This window comes from Giraffa tippelskirchi, chromosome 3, assembly GCF_054371585.1.
Source record: "Giraffa tippelskirchi isolate mGirTip1 chromosome 3, T2T-mGirTip1v1.2.pri, whole genome shotgun sequence".
In the NCBI taxonomy this organism is placed as follows: domain Eukaryota; kingdom Metazoa; phylum Chordata; class Mammalia; order Artiodactyla; family Giraffidae; genus Giraffa; species Giraffa tippelskirchi.
The window spans coordinates 160,822,462-160,843,394 of NC_137277.1; the positions used below are offsets into that span (position 1 = coordinate 160,822,462).

Consider the following 20,933-nt stretch of genomic DNA (forward strand, 5'->3'; position numbering starts at 1 on the left):
CATGGCTGCAGTCACCATCAGCAGTGATTTTGGAGCCCAAAAAAATAAAGTCTGACACTGTTTCCACTGTTTCCCCATCTATTTCCCATGAAGTGATGGGACCAGATGCCATGATCTTAGTTGTCTGAACGTTGAGCTTTAAGCCAACTTTTTCACTCTCCTCTTTCACCTTCATCAAGAGACTCTTTAGTTCTTCCTCACTTTCTGCCATAAGGGTGGTGTCATCCGCATACCTGAGGTTATTGATATTTCTCCCGGCAATCTTGATTCCAGCTTATGTTTCTTTTAGCCCAGCGTTTCTCATGATGTACTCTGCATATAAGTTAAATAAGCAGGGTACACATGCACATATTTACCACATTTCTAACATTTTAAGGTAGATATTTATTTTGCTGTAGAAAAGTACTCAGAGTCTATCACAGTTTTCTACTTCAGAGTTTTCCTTTAATTTGTAAAGATTAACTTCTGAGTACTAGGATTCAGATAGAAAAATACAAGGTACAAACTTGCAACCAAAGTCATGGTCCAGGACGTGGATTTGAGCTTCTAAATTGGGGTTAAGAAAACATTGTACATAGTCCTGAAAACAACAGGGCTCAAACCAGTTGATGAGACTTTTACCAAATTATAACTAAAATATAAAAATACAGCTAAAGGTCACCTTAGGAAGCATCACTATCAACAAAGCTAGTGGAGGTGATCAAATTTCAGCTGAGCTATTTCAAATCCTCAAAGATGATGCTGTGAAAGTGCTGCACTCAATATGCCAGCAAATTTGGGAAACTCAGCAGTGGCCATGGGAAAAGGTCAGTTTTCATTCCAATCCATAAGAAAGGCAATGCCAAAGAATGCCCAAACTACTGCACAACTGCACTCATCTCACACACTAGTAAAGTAATGCTCAAAATTCTCCAAGCCAGGCTTCAACAATACCTCAACCATGAACTTCCAGATGTTCAAGCTGGTTTTAGAAGAGGCAGAGGAACCAGAGATCAAATTGCCAACATCTGCTGGATCATCAAAAAAGCAAGAGAGTTCCAGAAAAACATCTATTTCTGCTTTATTGACTATGCCAAAGCCTTTGACTGTGTGGATCACAATAAGCTGTGGAAATTTCTGAAAGAGGTGGGGATACCAGACCATCTGACCTGCCTCTTGAGAAATCTGTATGCAGGTCAGGAAGCAACAGTTAGAACTGGACATGGAACAACAGACTGGTTCCAAATAGGAAAAGGAGTATGCCAAGGCTGTATATTGTCACCCTGCTTATTTAACTTATATGCAGAGTACATCATGAGAAACACTGGGCTGGATGAAGCACAAGCTGGAATCAAGATTGCCAGGAGAAATATCAATAACCTCAGATATGCAGATGACACCACCCTTATGGCAGAGAGTGAAGAAGAACTAAAGAGCCTTTTGATGAAAGTGAAAGAGGAAAGTGAAAAAGTTGGCTTAAAGCTCAACATTCAGAAAACTAAGATCACGTCATCCGGTCCTATCGCTTCATGGCAAATAGATGGAGAACAGTGGAAACAGTGGCAGACTTTTTGTTTTTTGGCTCCAAACTCACTGCAGATGGTGACTGCAGCCATGAAATAAAAAGAAGCTTACTCCTTGGAAGAAAAGTTATGACCAACTTAGACAGCATATTATGAAGCAGAGACATTACTTTGCCAACAAAGGTCCATCTAGTCAAAGCCATGGTTTTTCCAGTAGTCATGTATGGATGTGAGAGTTGGACTATAAAGAAAGCTGAGTGCCGAAGAATTGATGCTTTTGAACTGTGGTGTTGGAGGACATCAGCCCTGAATGTTCATTGGAAGGACTGATGTTGAAGCTGAAACTCTAATATTTTGGCCACCTGATGTGAAGAGTTGACTCATTTGAAAAGACCCTGATGCTGGGAAAGATTGAGGGCAAGAGGAGAAGGGGACGACAGAGGATGAGATGGTTGGATCTCATCACTGACTCAATGGACATGAGTTTGAGTAAACTCTGGGAGTTCGTGACTGACAAGGAGGCCTGGCATGCTGCAGTCCAAGGGGTTGCAAAGAGTCGGACACTACTGAGCGACTGAACTGAACTGAAGTGAAGAAGTATAGGTTCAAACTCTAGGACAACCCTGGAAGTCTGATGTTGAGCTAACAAGAAACATGAAGCAGTATTTTGTACTTTGTAAGGAGAAATAATCAACTGCCTAAAAGCACTGGCAATGTAAGTCTGGAAAGTACAAGGGCTAACAGGTTACTCTAATCTCATTATTTCATATTGTCAGGCAGGCCTTGCAATAATTATTGTGCCCTGGTTTTTGAAACATTTCCCCTATCTTTTCACTTCATGAGTGAGTGTAGAATGGGTTCATTATAGGATTAGCAGATAAAATAATTCTATTGCAATACAATCCAAAAATCACACAATGCTGTTTCATAAATCCTAAAAAGAAGTAAGATATTTTGGATTTGGGGATAATGATGAAGAGATCATGCTTTACATCCCAAGTCATGTGTTTCATTGTCATATTATTAACGTAATCAGTAGCATAACATGAAATTCTTAGTCTCTATAAATCACAATTCAGTGAGAGAGAATTGAAGGAGACAAGGTATACTAGAATGAGAATTTGCTTCTTGAGAGCTGAAACAAGACATATATCTTTGCCCATGTCCACGTCTATATCTATATCCATCACTATATCTGCATTTATATCTATATATCTTCATTTGGACTTAATTACTATGCCAACAGTTTTCTTGCCACAGTAGTTATTATTATTAGCATTTAAACTTCCTCTGTTAAAGCCTAAGTCTTACAGGTAACTTCTTGGGCAAAAATTACTGTCAGAATTGTAAACTGTATTCAGATTTTATTCAGAGTTACTCAGATTTTGTTTTTCAGAAGCACTTATAAGACAACTTCTATGCAACTTTTTGAGAAGACAAAATATTGCCACACCATCTATCTTCAGTTCAGTTCAGTCGCTCAGTCGTGTCCAACTCTTTGCGACCCCATGAACCGCAGCATGCCAGGCCTCCCTGTCCATCACCAACTCCCGGAGTTTACCCAAACTCATGTCCATTGAGTCGGTGATGCCATATAACCATCTCATCCTCTGTCGTCCCCTTCTCCTCCTGCCTTCAATGTTTCCCAACATCAGGGTCTTTTCAAATGAGTCAGCTCTTCGCATCAGGTGGCCAAAATACTGGAGTTTCAGCTTTAACATCAGTCCTTCCAATGAACACCCAGGACTGATTTCCCTTAGGATGGACTGGTTGGATCTCCCTGCAGTCCAAGGGACTCTCAAGCATCTTCTCCAACACCACAGTTCAAAAGCATCAATCATACCAGCTGTCTTAATGATTCATAAAATATTTTTCCATCTAATTCACCAGATATGGGTCAGGCTTTCTGAGTTTGCTCAGGTATTATGAAAATCATAGTCATTAATTATATATCTAAGTAGAACTTATTTGTAATAAGAGATTCTCAACATACCTCATGAAGCCGGAGGTCTTTCTCATAAACAAGCTTTTTTACAAATGCAGCTATAAATACAACCCAGGCAACCATGAGCACGATTGGAAGAGAATAAGAGACACTGGTTAGGAAGCTGTAAGGAAAAACAAAAACAAAAATTCAGTGACCAAAATGAATGTCATATTTTCTGATTGTAATATACAAAGAACACACTCCCTCCTACATTGAAATTATACTTTTTTAATATTTAGGATAATTATTAATATGATTATTTTATTTATGAAGTGTGAAGCTGACTTAACAGTAGATACATGATTTTCTTGCCATAATGCTACAAGAGTAAAACAGTTCTAGATTGTTAGATAAAATTGCCAAATTGTTTAAAGGGTGTTTGAATATGTCCTGTTCAAGAAAATAATTATTCTATAGATATAACTGCAAGGGTCTAAGGCCTTCTGTCTAAACTAAAGTCTTATCTAAAAGGCAGATTCAAAGTTACATGATGATTGGTTTATCTAGATAAAAGCTGTATTTTCTCAAATTACTGTATTTACTACTCTTCAGAAGCTCATAGTTATTAAACCAAATTTCCCAAAATGAAATAAAATAAAGCTCAAATAATATGATTAAAAATGCAAAGAACTTGGATTCCTCAAATTAATGCTCTAGGGGATGTCTCATAAACAGCATAGAAATTTTTTTCTGGTAATGTGCTAAACTAGCAGGTCATTGGAAGACTTCACTGGACCCCAAATATATTCCTGAATTTGGCCCGTGATACCTGAATGTTCAAATTAAGTGTTTCTCAAAGTTGAACATACATCAGAATCACCTGAAGGGCTCATTAAAACAGATTTCTGGGCCCCACCCGTAAGCTTCTGATTTATTATATCTGAGGTGGGGAATTTGCATTTTAAACAATTTCCCAGGTAAAGCTGTTGGCTGCCAGTCTGGAAACCACACTCTAATAACCATTATTCTTACATTAGCCACTGACTGTGGGCTAAGGCAAAGGAATAGTTTTCAATGAGAGAAACTCTAAATTGAGCTGTTTTGCACCTTGGACTCCACTGACGCTTTCACTTGCAGAAATGTCCCAAGGCCATTTTCTTTTTCATCTAAGAGGCCAAAGAATTACCTTCAAGTTCCCCGTGAAAAATGCAAACATTAATGGAACATGACATCACCATCATTCAGTTTCCCTTTAGCAGCAGAAGTGCATCACCATCAGAGATAGGAAGGAGTTTTGGTGGGCAAGGAGTCAGGGTTGGGGCCATATCCAGGTTTTTTTGGCTCCTGGGGAACAGTCTGGCGTGGGGAAAGCACTTAAAGAGTACTTGCTGAATGAATTTTGTCTTGGATTAGGTCCAGCCTTGATGCTGTTTCTGGCTCTAGAATTAGGCAAAGGACTTCATTCATTAATAACAAACCCCACACTCATGTTTCTTCAAGTGATTGTGTATTTTAGGTTTGATATAGTCTGAAAGAGAAAATTCTGGTTTGTAACTAAAGGGCCAGTGCAGTACCAGGTATTCAACTTTGGGCAATTTACTTGGATTTCAATTTTTTCATCTGGAAAGTGTGGCTCATAATATTTGTTCTCCCTTTATGAGGTTGTTTGGTGGAAGGAATGAACTAATATATGTGAAAGCACTTTGTATGCAACAAAGAGTTTATATGTGTATATTGAGATGTTAGTTTGTACTCCCATGAAGAACGCAGAGTACAGCTACTTTACTCTCAAATGACACATCCAGGTACCCACCATTCTAGGTGCTAAAATTTACAAGGGGAAAAAAGTCAGCAGGAAAACAGACGAGGATTTTCATTTAATTGAACCCACAGATCTTTACTATTGATGCAAGCCGTTGCAAGTCACTCATGGTTTAGGCAATGAGGTCTGGACTGGCTGTTAAGAAATGGCTGACCTTGACAGCAGGCTGATAGAGTCCTAGCCTGTCAGGAAAACAGAATCCTATCGTCCCGTATCACTGCTGCACAAATGGCTACATACACTCATCTCCTCTAATGCTCTTGAAGCAGCCAAAGGAGACAGAAGCATTGATAGAAACAGAAAAAAACCAAACAAAACAACAAAAACAGACTCATCTGAATTGTATATAAACTGCCATAACTGGGCTGAATAACAAGTACAATTTGTTTAAAGTAATATTCAGCCTTAAGCTTTTGTATAGGAGAATGAGCTTGAAAAACTTAGGCCTCCAACCTTATTATCTCACTGTGGCCAGATATGGAGGAACCATCCAGTGCCCATCTGACTGGCAAATTCTGATTAAATTCAACTTTCTAAAAGCAGGATCTTTACATTTTTTGTTCATTTAGAAAAACCATTTTAGATAAAGATTCCTACCAAATAGACAGTTTCAGATAGCATAATATTTATCTTAGAGACTTGATCAATACTATGTGTTTTATTAAACTTTTTCTTCCAAATTAACCCTGCACTCACAGATTTTTAGGTAAATTTGAGAGTTGGAAGGGATTTTAAGATTATATTGTTTAACACTCTCATTTGACTAGAGAAAAGTAAAACCAGTGGGTAACATAAAAATAATGCAGTGATGCACTCAGGTCTGGAGTCCAGCTCCTAACCTTGGGGCCAAAGTACTTGGAAGGGTAAGGGTTATGATAAAGAAAACATGGATCATTTGGTAAAAACTTTAGCATCATTTGGGTAACAGTGAGCAGCTATAGTGAGCTAGGCCCTATACTGTGAACCTTTCCCTGGAAACAAGCATTTGACAAAGATCTGGTCAATACTATCCCTTCCACTTGATAGCATGTGAATGAATGAGAAGAAACGAATTCCAAAAAAAGTGGTTGATTATGTAAAATGCCTACACGTGCATGGACTTACTTGTCTTTCATGTAGCAGGGATAAGGAATTGCTTGGACCTGGACGGCTATTTCCTGGGAGTTCCTTCCAGTCTGCAATTCAATGATTGCTCTTTCAATACTATCCTGTAAGTAGACAAAAGCCCTGCCATAGATCTGGTTGTGTGATGGAGAATTGTGTGGCCCTGGGGCCCAAATCTTGGCTCTAATATTTCTTGTTGTCTGTGAGGTCTTGAGACTCATGCGGATGGTGTACTTTACAACTGGAGGAACAGAGACGTTTTCAGAGTCATAGCTTCTGTGCCGGCTGCTATTAGGAGGAAGCTTAAAAATAACACCTAAAAATAAAATGGCAACATCAGAAAGGTTATTTTATGGTTGACATTATTCTTTGTTCGGAGGGTCCACATGGGGACAGCCAAGCAGGCAATTGAGTTAGTAATGTAACAGTAAGTTCAGACTTCTAATTTACAGAAAAGATGGCTAATCGAAAGTGACAACCTCAGAGATTCAAAGCAGGAGTTTGAGAATATAATCACAAACTAAGCGGCCAGATTAAATATTTCACTCTATGCCACTTACTGAAATTAAACATACATATACATTAAAATGAATAATCTTGGCTGATTATGAGGATGGACTCAACTTTACTCTGTAATATGTAATTCTTTTCAGCTTTAATTTTAACCATATCAACAAAATTACACATATTGAAGGCTCCTCAACCAAGATAGCTGGGTGACAACATGAAAGGTTCTTACTTCCAAGGACATCAAAGGGGACATTGCCCTCGCCCTAGCCCTGACTACTTTTTTGAGGTCTCGATGAAAGAAGTGACGGGAATAATTTGGCCAATTTTAGTACAAAGAAAAGCTCAAATTCTAGTAGAATAACACTTACTTCCAAAGAGTTCATTGCTTTTGTAGAGTCTTTTAGCCTCTCTTTCCATTTTTTCTATGTTTTCTGCTGCCTGAATACGGTCATATAATACACAGGAGGAAATATTCACTGTCAGGGAAGATAGTATGTTAAGTTGATCAACGAGGTCAATGCTGTTCTCTAATTTCAGCCTTAGAATATCTAAAGAAAAAAAAAGACACAAAGCATATTATAATGTTGTTTCTAGTAGTGATGGGACAAAAATACTGATTTTTTGGTAAGTATTAAACCTTAAACTAGATTATAAATAATATGCACTTGCAGAATTTACTCTAAAAATGTCAAGTACTCTATATCTGGAAAGATGTAGCCAGTTGTGCAAATGCTTATTGAGAAGAATTTTGAATTAGTCATGGATACAGTAAACTCACATACAAAGAATGTATGCATGCGTGCCCAGTACAAGCTAATTCTACTCTGCTACAATTTAATTAGCCAAAGACTAAAGGTGAATAACTTTAAAATTATTCTACCTGCATTATCTAGGAAGAAAACTATAAACTAGAGGTGAAAAGTTTGAATAAACAGAAATGCTTGCTGTGTTTGGGGAGTGTTGACGTAAGAATTTAAGCAAGGAAAGTCTATGCAGAGTGTGTAGAACAAATAAACAATATCATTCAATAAGCTGTAATACAGAAGCACTTCTTAGGAGACTGTGGCAATCTATGACACATAGTTACAACTTTCTGATATTGATTTAAAGTCTTCTGCGGGTTATTTCTACTCATATCTGTATTAATCTAGATGATCAAGATTTTATTTCAGGTAATTACTCTGGAAGAAAAAGAATTTAATTGCTCTTCAATTTCATGAATCCTTATGAGGAAATCAACTGAGACAAAGGGTAAATATAAAATTGCAAGTTCATAAATCACTTGGCCAATTAAATTTTCACTGACTTGATCATGAATACTGAGAAGGCTGTGAATGTCATAAATTCCTCTTTACAGAACCCAAACATGTCTCTATCATCATCCAATAGAAGATTAAATTTCTCACAGAGGGCAGCTTCTTAAAGGACATCTCTCATTATAACTTAAAATGAAATGTTTTGCTTGATATAGATGTTTGTGGGGGAGGGGTAAAACTGGTTGAATAGTGGCCTCCAGCGGCCACTGAAAATCAACACATCTGCAAAGGATTCTTCAGAAATGCTGGTAGATGTGGCCTCCAAATTTGAAGAGTATAAAATCTCTTTGATATTAAATTAAATATACAATTATACAGATAGCAAGTCTCACTTACATGGTCATTTTAATCTTATTTTAAACTCTGAGACTCATCTCCTATATCTAAAGTTAGGAATGAAAAAAACCATATAAGAACTTTGTAGTTTATCCCTGATATTTTGATCAAATGTTTCCATACCCAAATGATACTTTTAGAGAATAAATCACTAATATCTTTATTTAATCAAACAAGGTTGATATCATAAAATACACACAATAGTATACAATATAAATAGGCATAATTCCTCCCCACTGGTTTACAACTTAAATCACTTAAGTCCCAGTAGCGCTGGAGAGAAAGAGGGGCATTAGCTCTACTGCTGGCAATTCTCATGTTTTCAATCTCTTCCTCTTACCCATGGTTGCATAGCAACCAGGAATCAGACACAGACTGAATTAGATATCTTGCATCCCTGAGGTTGAGGGTGGGAATGTGGTAGAGGGAATGCATAAGTTCAGACAGCTTTCTTTGATCCTCTTCTGCCTGTTCCTTTTAAATGATCATGAGAGGAGGAGCTGACCTTGAACAGTGATTTAAGTTTCTTTCCTTTTGAGTCTCCACATTGCTTTTGTTTTTCTCACTCTATAACCTCTTCTGGTTACATCCTGAGTTAGTCAAAGCGATACTAAGGCCAGTGGAGATAAAATTATAAATGTAGCAGAAATAAACCATTTCATCTTCTGTTCTTAAAGACTTGCTTTTCACCAAGTTACCCCCAAAAAGTGTCCTCTGGTAGCAATCTACCTGTGATTGAAGGACAAGCTGCATTTACAGGGAATACATTGCATTATAATTATTGAGACCAACTATAGGAACTGGGTATCCAAATAATCATTACGTTTAACTGTACAATTTACTAGGAAAAAGATGGATAGATATACTCAGGATTTTAAGATTTTATATGGGACAATGCTTTTAACATTTCTGACGTGACAGGTAAATAAAGGTTTTTTGAATCTGGACTCACCGAGTTCATCTATCTGTTTCAAAAGTTCAACAGCATCAAGTCCCACGGAGAATTTTACAAAAACTTGCACAAAGGGATTCCTTAGAGTATTCTAACAAACAATAATAGGGAGTCAGTTTCAATATAAGAACATGTTTAATCACTGTCTCTTTAGTAACACCACAGTGAAATGAGGTTATCACTACTGGGCATTCTCAGTCCACCATTTTGTAAAGGCTTCCATACAAATCTTTGAGAAAGAAAGAGAAGGTGTGTGACTGCTAATTCTGAGTTTTTGCTCCTCTGTAGACACAAATTTGTCACCATGCAGAAGTAGCCAGATATAACCATAATTAACAACATTGGGAAACCATGTTTAACTGAAAACGCTTTTCCCCCATAGCTACTATATCATTTGTTTTTAACATACATTATAGAATTTTGATGGTTCATAATTGAACTTTGTTCAGTTGAAATAAACAAAAGAGGCTTTAAAAACTGTGATGTCTATGTGGAATTTGACATCACAACTGATTTATATTCTAGTCCCACTACTTTCTAGCTGTGAGGCTTTCAGCAAGCACTCAGCCTTTTCCAGCTTCAGGTTACTTTTCTGTAAAGTAGAATCTAATCAGATTAGTCAAACGTAAATTATTATGGTATTGTTTCATTCTGTAATAAGTGCAGCTATGTGAACACAGAAAAAATAAACTGATGATAAAACTTTAAATTACTCCATACTGATGACAAGACTGAAATTTAAAAAAATAAACTGTTTAAAATATAAAGACTCTTATAGCTATCTTCTAAATTACGAGACATAACTTCTACCACTGAAGTTATCTACTAGGTAATATTTACTGAGTTCTTACTATGTGCTGGGTACTGTCTAATAGAATATACCTTGATTTTCTCACTTAGTTTTCCCTAATACCTAGACATAAGTACTATTACTATCCCCAGTTAATAGATGACAAGGCTAGGGCTCAAGAAGCTTTGTAAATTCCTTAAGAATGTACAATTAATAAGGGCCAAAGGGAAAGTTGAAGAGAGAGACTTCAACTTGATTAAAGAAATGTTTATTCATCTTATGTATGAATTCATGACCTAGTTTTTGTGTGAGTTAGGCTTAAGTTGTTTTCTTTTTAGAGGACAGTTCAGTACCACTTATTATTCTGTCCTTCTTACCAATATCTCATTTTGCTATCATGGAGGTAAATGATTAAGAGTAATATGCATTAATATAGCATATATAATATAATTAATTTGCTAAACATTTAGCTTCTAAGGAGCCTAAGCATAGTTGGCAGCATGAAGACAGATGGCTATCACACAGCTATATACCATGATAGCCCAAGTTCTTTAAAATCTAATTATTTACTAGGAATTTGCGCATTGTAGAAAATCTGAATCAGAGCATTACATAAACAAAGCACTATGTTAGTTCCAAGTCAGAGATGATCCACCAAACTATTTCCATTCTCTTACTGTTCCTGTTACAATCAATCCTGTCTATGATATAGAATATTATTTTCAAATGCTTCCACACAATGTAATCTTCACAAGTCTGTGAAGCAGTTATCAATAGACCCATTTTAGAGTTTCATAAACTGTAAAAAGTATTTTAAGTCATTTGCCTATGAGTTCATGATGGCAAAGCTAGGTCATGTACTAAAATCTTGAAGTATCAAATTCTGTACACAGTTTCAGAAATAAATTTTCCTCAATAATTGAGAATAATAACCTATTTTGCTCTAGAACAGAATAAAGATACTCCCGTTAGATGGTGATACTTTTATGAACATGGTCACAGAATTAGATGATGATCCCTTTATGAACATGGTCACAGAATTTTCTTTTTACCAAATTACTGTACTTTGAAACTATTATGCATAGATCATGTCCCTTGTTAATTCACATCTTTAGCCAGCAAAACTTTCCTTAATGAGATAATATGTGTGGGATTTTTATCTGTTCACTGAAAAAAAGTTTCAGGAGAAAAGAGCAATTTTTCACTGAGGAAATACATGTGTCAATAAGGTACTGTTTATGTAGCCCTTATTATCTGCAACTCACTAAAAAAGGCCACTTGGAATGAACATTTGTGATTATCAGATGTAGGGAATAGGAAGATGGGGAATTGGATGAAGGTGGTCAAAAGATACAAACTTTGAATTATAAGATACATCTGTACCAGGGATGCAATCTACAACATGACGACTATTAGTTAATACCACTGTACGACACATAGGAACGTTGCTAGAATAGATCCTAAGAGTTTCCATCACAAAGAGAAAAATCTTTTTTTCTTTCTTTTTATTGTATGTACATGAGATGATGGATGGTAACTAAATCTACTATGGTGATCATTTCATAATGTGTGTGTGTGTTCAGTTGCTTCAGGTGGGTCCAACTCTTTGTGACCCCATTGACTGTAGCCCACCAGGCTCCTCTGTCTGTGAAATTTTCCAGGCAAGAACACTGGAGTGAGTTGGCTTTTCCTACTCCAGGGGATCTTCCTGACCCAGAGACTGAACCTGTGTCTCTTTGTCTCCTGCATTGGCAGGTAGGTTCTTTACCACGAGCACCACCTAGGAAGCACAATCATTTCTATATATATCTCAAACCATCATGCTATACACCTTAAACTGATAGAGTGATTGTGTTAATTATTTCTCAGTAAAACTGGGGGGAGAGGGAGAAAACTGAGATTTAATCAAGACACTATTTTGCTTAAGATCAGAGAAAAGTAGGATATTTAAAAAATGGACATATTTAAAATCAGAACTAAATTTAATAGAAAATTGTGGGGAAGATATTTGATGAAAAGTTTATTTTTTTTTCTTTATATAGTCTGAATATTAATCCCTTATCAGATATGTAATTTGCAAATGTTCTCTCCCATTCTATGGGTTGTTTCTTTTTTCTTTTTTTTTTTTTAATAAATTTATTTATTTTAGTTGGGGGCTAATTACTTTACAATATTGTAATAGTTTTTGCCATACATTGACATGAATCAGCCATGGGTTTACATGTGTTCCCCTTCCTGGACCCCCCACCCACCTCCCTCCCCATCCCATCCCTCTGGGTCATCCCATTGCCCCGGCCCTGAGCCCTTGTCTCATGCATCGAACATGGAATGGTGTTCTGTTTCACATATGATAATATACATGTTTCAATGCTATTCTCCCAGAACGTCCCACCCTCACCTTCTCCCTCAGAGTCCATAAAATTGTTCTATGCATCTGTGTCTCTTATTCTGTCTCGCATATAGGGTTATCGTTACCATCTTTCAAATTCCATATATATGCATTAGTATACTGTATTGTTGTTTTTCTTTCTGGCTTACTTCACTCTGTATAATGGGCTCCAGTTTCATCCATCTCAGTAGAACCGATTCAAATGTATTTTTTTTAATGGCCGAGTAATATTCCATTGTGTATATGTACCACAGCTTCCTTATCCATTCGTCTGCTGATGGACATCTAGGTTGCTTCCATGTCCTGGCTATTGTAAACAGTGCTGCAATGAACATTGGGGTACACGTGTCTCTTTCAATTCTGGTTTCCTCGGTGTATATGCCCAGCAGTGGGATTGCTGGGTCATATGGCAGTTCTATTCCCAGTTTTTTAAGGAATCTCCACACTGTTCTCCATAGTGGCTGTACTAGTTTGCATTCCCACCAACAGTGTAAGAGGGTTCCCTTTTCTCCACACCCTCTCCAGCATTTATTGCTTGTAGACTTTTGGATAGCAGCCATTCTGACTGGTGTGAAATGGTACCTCATTGTGGTTTTGATTTGCATTTCTCTAATAATGAGTGATGTTGAGCATCTTTTCATGTGTTTGTTAGCCATCTGTATGTCTTCTTTGGAGAAATGTCTGTTTAGTTCTTTGGCCCATTTTTTGATTGGGTCGTTTATTTTTCTGGAATTCAGCTGCAGGAGTTGCTTGTATATTTTTGAGATTAATTGTTTGTCTGTTGCTTCATTTGCTATTATTTTCTCCCATTCTGAAGGCTGTCTTTTCACCTTGCTTATAGTTTCCTTTGTTGTGCAAAAGCTTTTAATTTTAATTAGGTCCCATTTGTTTATTTTTGCTTTTATTTCCAATATTCTGGGAGGTGGGTCATGGAGGATCCTGCTGTGATTTATGTCGGAGAGTGTTTTGCCTATGTTTTCCTCTAGGAGTTTTATAGTTTCTGGTCTTACGTTTAGATCTTTAATCCAATAAAAAAAAGTTTATTTTAAATTATGGGCTTCCCTGGTAGCTCAGCTGGTGAAGAATCCACCTTCAATGCAGGAGACCCTGGTTTGATTACTGGGTCAGGAAGGATCTGCTGGAGAAGGGATAGGCTACCCACTCCAGTATTCGTGGGCTTCCCTGGTGGCTCAGCTGGTGAAGAATCCTGCACTGTGGGAGTTCGGTTCAGTTCAGTCACTCAGTCGTGTTTGACTCTTTGCGATCCCATGGACTGCAGCATGCCAGGCCTCCCTGTCCATCACCAACTTCTGGAGTTTACTCAAACTCATGTCCATTGAGTCGGTGATGCCATCCAACCATCTCATCCTCTGTCGTTCCCTTCTCCCCCCACCTTCAATCTTTCCCAGCATCCGGGTCTTTTCAAATGAGTCAGCTCTTCGCATCAGGTGGCCAAAGTATTGGAGTTTCAGCTTCAGCATCAGTCCTTCCAATGAACATTCAGGACTGATTTCCTTTAAGATGGACTGGTTGGATCTCCTTGCAGTCCAAGGGACTCTCCAACACCACAGTTCAAAAGCATCAATTCTTCAGTGCTCAGCAATGCAGGAGACCTGGGTTCAATCCTTGGGTTGAGAAGATCCCCTAGTAAAGGGAACAGCTACCCACTCCACTATTCTGGCCTGGAGAATTCCATGGACCATCCTTGGGGTTGCAAAGAGTTGGACATGACTGAGTGACTTTCACTTCACTTCACTTATATTAATTGTGCTAAATATCTATTTAGAAATTAGTGTTATATTTCTAATAAAATTTAGGTTGTAATTGTAACTATGACTAATTATTAGTCAAAACAAAGACTGGGTAAAGCATCTTTTGGGTATAACTTTTTTACCAAAGTTGTATGACACAAATTCTTTGTTCTATGTTTAACTTCTTGAGCCATGATTATAAAGAAGGGCATTTTTGTTGTTGCTGTTGCAAAAATCTTCTAGGGCTTAATCAGTTTTCCAAGGGCATCTATCAATTCTTCGAATATGCAATCCATACTCTTTTGAAGTTCCTAAGTTGTCACCATTCCTGAAAATATTCTCTTCTCCCACTGATAATGGGTCTAACTCCACTGCCTGATGTTTGTGCATACATACTAAGTCGCTTCAGTCAGGTCTGACTCTCTGCAACCCTATAGACTGTAGCCCATCAGGCTCTTCTGTCCATGGGATTCTCTAGGCAAGAATACTGGAGTGGGTTGCCATGTCCTCCTCCAGGATATCTTCCCGATCTAGGAATCAAACCCACATCTCTTATTCTCCTGCATTGGAAAGCAGGTTCTTTATCACTAGCCTGATGTTTAGCTGCTAATAGCTCTCTTGGTGATTAGAACATTTCCCAACACTACTTGCATCCTCTTCAGAAAACTCTGCATCTTTTATGAGAATTGAGATGACACTTTTCAACTAGATTTGAGGTGCTTTGTCAAATCTTTGTCAGATATTTCCACCAAAGAACTCCTCAAATTTAACATTGTTCTTCAGAATATCAGTACTTGAGGAATTCTGGTTCAGTTAAAATAGCAAAACATAATTTAGAGAAATAAAATAAGTATATTTTAAGTAGCTTTTATGACATTTTAGTTTTGGAAAATAGATTTACATCACTAGGTATGTGTCAGAATTAACTTGTAAAATGATTTATCTCTGAATTACATACAGAGAAACTGTGGTATAAGAGGTGAGGAAGGTTACAAACATGAATGACAGATCTGTTATCCTGTCTCACACCTGCTCTCTGGAGGAGAGGCAATTTTAATCTGCTGAATATGGATTCTACATTACTGACTGCCCATTCTCCTAATGAAGGTGATTAAAATCTCAAAGAATTATAATCCGTACGAAAGGGAATGATAGAACTGTCTCCTACCTGTAGCATTGGAATCGTCTGGTTTAACAGCTGGAAGGAATTCATGAAAAGCGGTGACTTATCCATCCACTCTTGAGATTTTTCTCTTAATTCTGCCAGCTGCCTCAGGGTTACATTAGACTAAAAGACAAAGAAACAGAAATAAATCTGGTCCATTGGTATCTTTCCTGTATTTCTAAAAGGTATCTCAAGGTTGTTTTGTTATATAACTCTAAGAAACAGTTCTAAAAAGCAGAGTTAGTAAAACATTGTCAGAAATTTCCCATGTGGTCAAAAGTTTTTAAGTAGCAGCTTTTACAGGGTCAAGTTTACAAATAAAAATTCTGGAAAATTTAGGGTTTACTTCATGTCCACTGAAAATGTATAGCTGAAAGGAAAGCACATCTTCTGGAATTCTCACAAGTTACCCACTTTTACCAATGGTACATTTAACTTTACTACCAGAGAAACATTCTAATTCAAGGATATAAGAAGACGGATGCTTTCATGTAATGCTGGTGGAAAGGGATGTGCATAGCTTTTTCTGGAAAGCAATCTGATGACAGTTATTAACATAGAATACAATATTCTTCAGTCCCTCAATCTTGTACATTCACATCAATGAAATAAAAATACCACTGTGTAAAGTCATATACACAAAGTATTTGTTGCCACATGATTTACATGAACAACAACAAAAGTAAACACTACAAACAAAAAGAATGTCCAACAATTGAGAACTGGCTGAGTATGAAAAAATGTTCAGTCTTCAAAAAGAATGAATAAACTATATCTATTGAATTGGAAGAATTTCCACAAGGTATTGCTGTGTGACTAAAGTAATATATAGAAAAGTATTATAATGAAGCCTCATTTTAATAATGCAAACAATGACCATTCTGCAAATGAATGCATCCAGTATAATAATATATAAGGGATTAGAGGAATGTACATAAATTATCAAAAGCCACATCTTTGATAGTTAACATTCATTAGTTTACATGAAAGGAAGAGCAGGATCAAGCAGGGAGAAAAAGATGAGAGGTAAGCAAAACAGAAAAAAACTGCCCTTAGAAAATAAGCATTTAATGACTTCATTTGTGCAAAATTATGGAGAAGTGTGCAGCCAATAAAGCAAATAAGATATTAAAACACAAATAATAAAAGCAAAGATCATTCTAGAAATCAGTGATGACTTCATGTCTATTTTTATATGGACCTAAAAATAATTTATATTTACATAAACTATAGTTTAATGACCAAGTAATGATAAAGTATAATTTTTTCACCTTCACTGTTATCATTTTAAAAGCATCAAGTTTATAATTCAAATCACTAATGCCAACTTTAAAAATGAGAGAAAAAGGCTATTATGGTTATACTAGGTAGTTGATAAGTATAGTTACTGTTAATAATGCTGTCTTTCTCAACATCTATCTTGTATATAATTATAGGATGTTAAATTGTACAATCAAATATGAAGCCTATATGAATTGCTATAATTTAGCAATTGTTTTTGTTCAAACTAGCTATATATGCCCAATATTATTTTTTCTAGTGCCATTATTTTTACACATTTTGAAAGTTAGATGCCAGCTATAGAAAAATTTCCTGCTTTGGGTGATAAATTGAAAAATCTGAGGTCCTGCTACAACTAACCTCATTCTCAAGTGTCAACATGGTTCATTTCTCTTCAAGGGGCTACTATCCAATCTACATCATTACTCATATACACGGTAGAAGTTGAGAATTATTAAGAGTTTCAGAAAGCCAAAGGTAAATAGTATGTAGGCTAGAAAAATATCTGAGCCAACTAAATTTGGAAGCTGACTACTTTAAAAATCATCTTAATACTTAAGATAGAAACTTTGAGTATTAATAGTCAAACCTTTTCCATTATTGCCTTTGTGACGGGGGTATATGGTGCGTACAAAATCCTTCCCAACAACATGGGTTTCAAGAAAGCCCAAATCACTGGCCCAGCAGGCATATTAATGATGTCTTTATAAAGGGAAAAGCAAAACGGTGCTGGAAAGAAAAAGCACAATAAAACCATTTAATATACATATTTAAAATTTGTTTATGGTAAATTGACAAAAATTATTGTTACAACACCCCAAAATACATGTCTTGTGTGTCCTTTACTATCAATAAAGGCAAGGCATCTGGTATCAAAGTAAGAAAGCGTAGTAACACATCCTTTTTGGGTGTAAGTTTAATCTAACAAGAAAGTGCATAATAAGTGATGGCATTTTGCCAAGAGGAGTTTGAAAGGTTGAAAACCACATTTCAGAATGTCTTCCAACAGATGTTCTTCACTTAATTTTACAAAATATACAAAATTCTGCTATTGCACCAGATACATAAGAGCTATCCAATAAATGTTTGCTGGATGAATAAAAAGATGTATAAATGTGTCAATCTAATTGCTCTACTTAACACCCCATATTGCTTGGAAGAGCTCAGCTGATCATATTTCACATCTCAAAGCTTATAGATCAAATAAACAGCTTTGATGTACCACTGAACGTTTGTAGTTCTGCTACAGTCATGAAACTCTTTTATGTGTGAGACAAATTTCTAATTCTAAAAAGTTAAGAAAAAATATTGAGCAGATTTAAGGCATGTTATTGTATCATTTACTGGCAAGGTGTAGCGGTTAAGAAGCTAGACTTTGCAGCAGATTGCCTGGGTTCAAATAATAGCTTTGATACTTTCATGTTGGGCAACTCAATTACTTTAATTACTTTGTGCCTCATTTCTCTTGCTAAGTTGCAGCTATAGTAGCACCTACCTCATAGGGTTGTTGTGAAGAGTGAATGAGTTGATATGCAGAACATGCTTGATATGTGGTAAGTGCTATATGAATGTTTTCTTTGGGAAAATAAATGCTTCATTTAAAATAAAATGCTAAGATTACAACGCACCATTTAAAAAAAAAAAAAATTAAAAATTGGGAGAAGGCCTGAATAGTCATTTTTCCAAAGAGGAAATGCAGATGGCCAATAGGCACATGAAACGATGTTCAACACTGCTAATTAGGAGGGAAATGCAAATCAAAACTACAATGAGATATCACCTCACACCTGTAATAATGGCCATCATCAAAAAGAACACAAATAACAAAATGATGGCAAGGATGTGGAGAAAAGGGAACCCTGGTACACTATTGGTGGGAATGTAAGTTGTTACCGCCACTGTGGAAAACATTATGGAGTTTTTCTCAAGAAACTAAAAATAAAACTACTCTATGACTCAACACTTCTGCTTCTGGGTATATACCCCAAATATATAACCAAAAACACTACTTTAAAAAGATACATGCACCCCAATGTTCATAAAGACATTTTTTACATTTACCAAGATATGGATGGACTTAGGTTAAGTGTCCATCAACAGATGAACGGATAAAGATGTGGTATATATATACACAATGGAATTTTAGTCATAAAAAAGAACAAAATTTTGCTGTTTGCAATAACATGGATGGACTTGGAAGACATTATGCTAAGTGAAATGTCAGACAAAGACAAATACTGTATATCATTTATATATGAAAACCGAAACCACAACAAAATAGTGAATATAACAAAAAAGAAACAGACTCACAGCTATAGAAAACAAAGTAGTGGTTACCAGTGAAGAAAGAGAAGGAAGGAGAGACAAGATGGCGTAGGGTACTAAGAGGCACAAACTACTATGTATAAAATAAGATAGAAGGATATATTGTACAACAGCCAATAAAAAAAGACTAAGATTTAGTAGACAAAGTTGTTAAGAGGTGATATTATCATGCTGATTTTGATGTATACTCACTGGCATGTAAGGGAATTCCATACTTTGCAGCAATTTGCTCTTTACTTAATTTATGAGTTAAAAAGTCCTTAGTGTGATTGCCTTTCTGCCTCTGGGAAGACGGCAGCAAGGCAACTAAATATTCAGTGGTAATTCCTTGGGAGCACAGTGCTTGGGAAATGGTACTAAATGATCCTTGGGGAGTGTTTATCCGGTTGTTTCTGTACATTGCCTGTGAGATAAAAATACATGATTTATTAACATTATATGAGCTATAAATGTTATTCAAAACAATATCGAAAACCTGATAATGTTTGGAGAATTCTTTCAATTCCACAATTTCTTTAAAATAGTATCCCAAATGTAAATGCAGAATGCTAAACCTCTCCAATTCAAGTGGCAAAAACTTTGCCATAGTAGAAGAGTTTTTCTGTAAGCGACTTTGGACAATGTACTCCATCTGTAGTTGAATGTATTATAACTAATCTCAAAAATTAAGATGACAAAAGGAATTTTCCAGCAAGAACATTACTGGGTGACTTTTCTACCTGTGTTAGTGGAAAACTTCTGGGCAGATGCATTTGTTTCAGGGATCTCATTTTGTCTAGCAGCGGTCGTGTGCCAGAAGCCATCTGATTGAGGATCTCTTTTAGCCTTATGAAGAGTTCTATCATCTTTTCTATTGGCTTTTGATTTTCCCTAGGGAAAAACACCTAACAGGAACAAAAAAGAAAAGAAATGATTTTTTTTTCGTGGAGAAACTGGAACCCTCCCACACTGTTGGTGAAAATAGCAAAAGGAACAGTCACTTTGGAAAATATTTTGGAAGCTTACTAAATAAACATAAATTCACCATACAACCAGCAATTTGATTCCTAGATATTCACCCAACAGAAATTAAAAAAATATGCCCACACAAAGATTTGTATAGGAATGTCTATGGCAGCATTATTTAGAATAGCCAAGTGGAAACAATTCAAATGAATGGATAAGCAAAATGTGTATCTGTAAACTGGAAAACTATTTGACAAAAGAAAGAAATTACACACTAACGTGTTACAACATGTATGAAACTCAAAACATTATACTAAGTGAAAAAAGCTAGATACAAAACCCACAAATTGTATGATTCAATTTAAATAAAATGTCTAAAAATGACAAATCTATGGACATATAAAATGGATTAGGCAGTGCCTGTGCTAGAGGTCAGAATGAGATTGACTGTAAATGGACAGAAAGCTTCTTTTTGTGTTGAAAATTGCATTTGGGATTGTTATAAAATCATATTGTGGTAACAGTTGCACAATCCTATAATTGGCTAAAAAAACCCCATTAAACTGAACCCTTAAAGTGAGTGAATTTTATAATATATAAATTATACCTCAATAAATTTGCCAAAAATAAATGACTTTAAAAGTCAGAAAGGCAAATGTCAGTTACATAATTCTTCATGTATACTATTATTCAAAAATCACAACTTCTCCTTAAAATCAGAAAAGCTCTGTCAAAAAGCTCATATGGTTTATCAGGCTTAATCATAATCCCACAATGCATTTCTGTTGCAGGAAAAAAATACTGAAATTATTTTTTAA

General features: G+C 36.1%; 1 protein-coding gene across 2 annotated transcripts in view; it reads right to left on the reverse strand.

The window, feature by feature from the left end:
- ABCA12 (ATP binding cassette subfamily A member 12) overlaps positions 1 to 20,933 on the reverse strand; it is a 182,923-nt gene that overhangs the window by 56,707 nt on the left and 105,283 nt on the right. For both annotated transcript variants that reach the window (XM_081583043.1, XM_081583044.1), the window contains exons 16-23: positions 19,890 to 20,054; positions 19,363 to 19,573; positions 17,435 to 17,574; positions 15,568 to 15,687; positions 9,470 to 9,560; positions 7,234 to 7,413; positions 6,356 to 6,671; positions 3,496 to 3,610 (exon numbers count right to left, since the gene is read on the reverse strand). In XM_081583043.1, the coding sequence (XP_081439169.1) occupies positions 3,496 to 3,610; positions 6,356 to 6,671; positions 7,234 to 7,413; positions 9,470 to 9,560; positions 15,568 to 15,687; positions 17,435 to 17,574; positions 19,363 to 19,573; positions 19,890 to 20,054 (1,338 nt within the window). The remainder of the gene's footprint in view (positions 1 to 3,495; positions 3,611 to 6,355; positions 6,672 to 7,233; positions 7,414 to 9,469; positions 9,561 to 15,567; positions 15,688 to 17,434; positions 17,575 to 19,362; positions 19,574 to 19,889; positions 20,055 to 20,933) is intronic.